At 38.5% G+C, this 5,016-nt stretch overlaps 1 protein-coding gene across 1 annotated transcript; it reads left to right on the plus strand.

The window, feature by feature from the left end:
* The first annotated feature begins 2,823 nt into the window (after nucleotides 1–2,823).
* LOC133717042 (ethylene-responsive transcription factor 2-like) lies at nucleotides 2,824–3,720 on the plus strand. Its single transcript, XM_062143664.1, has one exon. The coding sequence runs from the start codon at nucleotides 2,934–2,936 to the stop codon at nucleotides 3,654–3,656; it is 723 nt and encodes a 240-aa protein (XP_061999648.1). The 5' UTR covers nucleotides 2,824–2,933; the 3' UTR covers nucleotides 3,657–3,720.
* Nucleotides 3,721–5,016: the final 1,296 nt, after the last annotated feature.

A 5,016-nucleotide genomic window follows, 5' to 3' on the forward strand; every position in this document is an offset into this window, starting at 1 on the left:
CTTCATTCCATTGATTGTCAGATATATAGTCGGCTACCATTTCGGAAGTATTGATAGAAGGGAAAATGGTCCGTACGGTACCCGAACTTTTCCTCCTTATAACTTTTGGTACTTGAACTTCAAAAAATATCAATACGGTATCTGAGGTTTTTTGCTCGACCGAAAATAGGTACCTAGAGCCGTTAGCTCCGTTACGGCATTTGTCAGTTGGCAATTTTTGAAGGGTATTTTCATCCTTTCATGCCTTCATTTTTTTTTTCCTAAGCATATCTCTCTCTCTCTCTGTGTTCTTCCTCCCTCTTTCCAGATCAAAGATCAAAGAAAGCATAATCGTTAAGAAGTTATCAATTAATGCATAATTGTCGCAGTTATCAATTAAAGCTTCGTTGGCTGAATTGAACTCTAGACCTGCAGATGGTTCAACTTCACACTGCATTTCATCCCCATTCGATTTAGAACGTTTGGCAGTAATAACGCCAGATGGGCAAGGTCATTCATCCTCAACTGCCTCAATCAACTTGCTTTTTGGCCTATGGAACACTTCAACAAGTTTAGCTGTTAGAATCTTCTGCTGCAAAATTAGAGAATGGTTTCTCTCTGTAGGTCCAAGATCGTGATTGTGATCCTTTTTGTTGTTTTCGAAATCCTTAACAATAGAAACTTTGAGAAGAGCTGGGAGTTGTTGTCATTTTAGCACCAACAAAGATCCATTTGAAAATCCCTTAAGTCTTTCAACCACGACAATTTTGAAATTGATTCTTGGGTCATGTAGAAGCGGTTTAATTGATAGTTTGGAAGGACACTCCAGATTCTTGTGTTTCTAGAGACTGTTGCATGAATAGGTGGTGAAATGCCACCGGAGAGTTGAAAACACTTCTGGGCCGAAGATTTTCTCAAGGACCAAGAAATCCCAAAACGATTATCGATACTAGATCTCGAAAACAAGAACACCCAATAAAGAGTAGAAGTAGTAGATTCATTGTTTCATAGGTGAATCTAAATGCATGGGCTAGTGTAAAGAACTAAAGATGCATACGGGAAACACAAGAAATCCCTAAGAATTGTAACTTTCTGGGAAAACCAAGAATCAAAGCCAAACCCAAATCAGCCATGAACCCAATTACTCAGATAGTAAGCTCAGTAACAAATCTTCATCAGCAATATGAAATCCCCAATCAAAGTCTTCGAATTTCAAATCCCTAATTCTACCAAGTTGAAGAAGATGAGAGATAGAATCCCTTATTCTATAGATAGAATCCCTAATTCTATGAATTACAAATCCAAGTCTTGACATGGGTGGCGAAGCAGATGAGAAGATTGAAGGCGAGGTGTGGATGGGTTGGAGGAGGAAGAAGATGAGAAGATGGGTTTGCCGAAAAAGGACTGCTTCTTCCTCCTCCTCCTCCTCGTCTTCTGTGTCTGGTAGTGGTGGTGGGGGAGGAGGAGAGAGCTGGTGGGGTTAAAGGTGGAGTGGGGACATGGCTGGGATTAGTGAGGATTATGACATAAAATGACGAAAGTGCCCTTCAAAAATTGCCAGTTGGCAACCTCTGTAACAGAGCTAACGGCTCTAGATACCTATTTTCGGTCGGGCAAAGAATCTCAGGTACCATATTGATATTTTTTGAAGTTCATGTACCAAAAGTTATAAGGAGGAAAAGTTCGGGTACCGTACGGACTATTTTCCCTTGATAGAATGTATATCAGAAGGTTGTTTACAGTTTAATTTGGTGATGTTTAGTTTTTCTTACTCCTCCTTTTTAAATTAATTTCTTGTATATCCGTACGAAATCCACAAAAATTTTCACATTTAAGAATTCAATATAACATTTGATGGGGCTGCTATCCCCCTTTTTTTTTACAAAAAAAAAAGAAATCAATACTCTTTGCAATAAGCTTCAGCTAACTAAAAAAAAAAATTATTTGCTTTATTAATCCTTTTCAAAAATATAATAAAACTGCTTTTTCAGTAGATGAGCTCACCATGGGCTGCTCATCTTCTACTTCGCACCACTCACATCATGTATATAAATAAATTGGCCCCTGTTGTTGAACGTCATCAAGATAAACTTTTTTAGTTTTTTTTTTTTTTTATGTGGTATTATCTGTTAGATGTAGCATTATTATGTATAGCATTATTTTTTTTTTTTAATGATGGCGTACGTTTCCATAATATCAACACCAAAAAAGAAAAATTCATAATGATTTCGAAGAGTTTTCAAAACCCACTTGTTGAGCATCAACTTTTAGTCTGTAACCACTAACGGACTAACCAAAGAAGGTGATGGCTCTTGGTCTGCCCAAGTGGTCCTCCTTTTTTATCTAGGTATCACGATACCTATAAGTGGTTTTATCGTGTTTTTTTTTTTTTTTTTCCGTAAATGTGTTTACTTGATGTTGTTTTATAAATTAAACTAGTTTTTTTTTGTCAACGACTCTTTATTCATGTTAACGACTCTTTATTAATTGATGAGTTACTAAATTATTTAGTAATAGTTTTTCTATTTCATTACCGTTTGATGTCGAAAAGTTTCAGATCAATAATTTCTTGTTGTTTATCATAGAGAGAATAATGAATAATTCATCAGGTTCCGAACCAAACCAAACAAATTATAATAAAGGACGTCAGGAGTCAGGGCGTACAAATATTTAAAACCTAATAATAATAATAATAATAAACAAGAATAAACAATTCATTTGAGCAAACAAAACATGTGACAAAAACAAGCCTGACCCGCAGAGCATGGTAATGGAGCTTCTTAGCAACTGCCCTACCAATATAACAAACGGTCTTTGCTTGCAGTGTCGATAAGCCTCCCAAAGCTTCAGGTATATATAGAAGGCCTGATACTCCCCATTAACACACAGCTTCAAAATCCACTCAAGACTTCCAAAACTCACAGCTTCATACAACCCAGAGGATTTCAAAAAACATGTCCATAGAAACCGAAAGCTTCTCGAACTCAGACTGGGCTCTCTTGGAGTCGATCCGCCAGCATCTTCTTGACGACGATTTCGATACCCAGTTGGGTTTTTTCGCAGATTCTCCTGCTCAAAGTACTTCCAGCTCCAACAGCACTGAGATATCGAACAGTGATGCGGAGATAGTGGGGCAGAACCAAGCATTCACTAGTGAATTTGAGGAGGAGGTGGCGGAGCGTAAACACCACGCGCCATCGGCACCGAGGCATTTTAGAGGAGTGAGAAGGCGGCCGTGGGGAAAGTACGCGGCGGAGATAAGGGACCCGAAGAAGAACGGGATGAGAGTGTGGCTCGGAACCTACGAGACGGCGGAGGATGCCGGATTGGCTTACGACCGAGCCGCTTTCAAAATGCGTGGCTCCAAAGCTAAGCTTAACTTTCCTCACTTGATTGGCACGCATGATATGGAGGTGGGCCGTGTGCTTCCCAAGCGTGCGTCGCCGGAGCAGTCATCTCCGTCCTCCACGACGTCGTCTGAAGATGGCTCGCCGAAGCCAAAGAGGAGGAGGGGTGGAGTGGACTCGGCTGCGCCGAAAGCCAAGTTGGAGGAAGCTGCTCAAGAGTTTCATGTGTTCAAAGTGGACTCATTCACATTTGGCAACGAACTATTGGTTGAGGATATGGTGCTCTTGTCATCATCTGAATGCTCAGACATTCTTTCTTTTTTGTACTGATTTTTCCGGCGAACGAAAATGTAAATTTTGCATTATGAGTATTAGCTTCTTCAGATTTAGATCATTTTTGGTACAATTTCTCAAGATTTATTTTACCGTATGAAGTATCTAAAAACTCAAAAGTCGAAAAAAAATTAAAAATGTTTGTCAGAGAGGTTAAAATGCAAGCCTACAAACTTAAAACAAGTCTACAAAATCAAAATTTTTTTTTCCTTGGGAGCAAGATGTTTTCTCACCTCATGCATCGCCAACAATAGTCTAAAAATGCCAAAATGCTTTCTGGCTTCAATTCTCTCTCCATACTTGACAAATGGACAAACAGAGACCAGAGGCGACTCCGCAATAAGTTGACGAGTCAAACGCGATCGGTGCTAAGGTATGTCGTGGCCGGACGGAGGAGTTTCGATCGAGTAGCGATGCAGGATCAACAACTCTGGATTCTTCAGTTCTTCTCATCCATTTGATCCAGTCTCTGGATATACAACAAATTTGCAAATCCATAAATTTTTAATATATGTTAGAAATCATTGAATGTTGAAACACTAGTTTTTTATTTGAACATCATTCATAAACATCGAAGATGAAGAACATTCGAAACAAGTATTACATTAGATTTTTATTGATGAACTTTTTTTTTAAGCAAATAAGGACTAGGCGATATTAGTTTCTTGGTCTTGGACAATTTAGAGACCAAGTCCCACTTATTACATAAACTTGTATAAGAGCTAGAAAACATACTATGAAGTGATGAGACATTATAATGACATTAAAATATGAGAAATTGCAAACTCGGAACTAACACCGCACTATTATGATGTGGATCTCCTAATGGATAGCCTCATCTTCATCAAATCTCATATTTGGTGTGGCTTTTGGATTCACTATGTTCATAGACCATGTATTCTTTGGTATGAGCTTTTGATCAGTTATTGTTGCATGGATATATTGTTGTAAATTGGATAGTTTGGTTCTGATTTTCGATCACCTCCTCATTGAGACTTTTTTGTTATCAATCTCATCCAATTTTTGCTTGATAATCCACCCACGATCATCCATATCCATCATGCTCAGATTCTGGAATTGGGGAGTTCCTATGGTGAGACTTTGGAACATGACAAATCTCAATTCCTCCTCACGATTTTGCCTTTTCACTTTGTTTAACTGCTTAATTATCTGCTTTAGAGATCATCCCCCTCATATAGCTTTCTTGGCTCAACATCTTCGTACTCTTCTCAGTCATAGGCATATTCTTGAACTGTTTTAAAACTTTTTCAACACTAGAAGGAGAAGGCCAAACCTTGGGTTGAGAATCAAATGAGCTATAAACAATAGCACATGCATCAATTCCACAGAGAGTGTT

The sequence above is a fragment of the Rosa rugosa genome, chromosome 6 (genome assembly GCF_958449725.1).
Source record: "Rosa rugosa chromosome 6, drRosRugo1.1, whole genome shotgun sequence".
Classification (NCBI taxonomy): Eukaryota; Viridiplantae; Streptophyta; class Magnoliopsida; order Rosales; family Rosaceae; genus Rosa; species Rosa rugosa.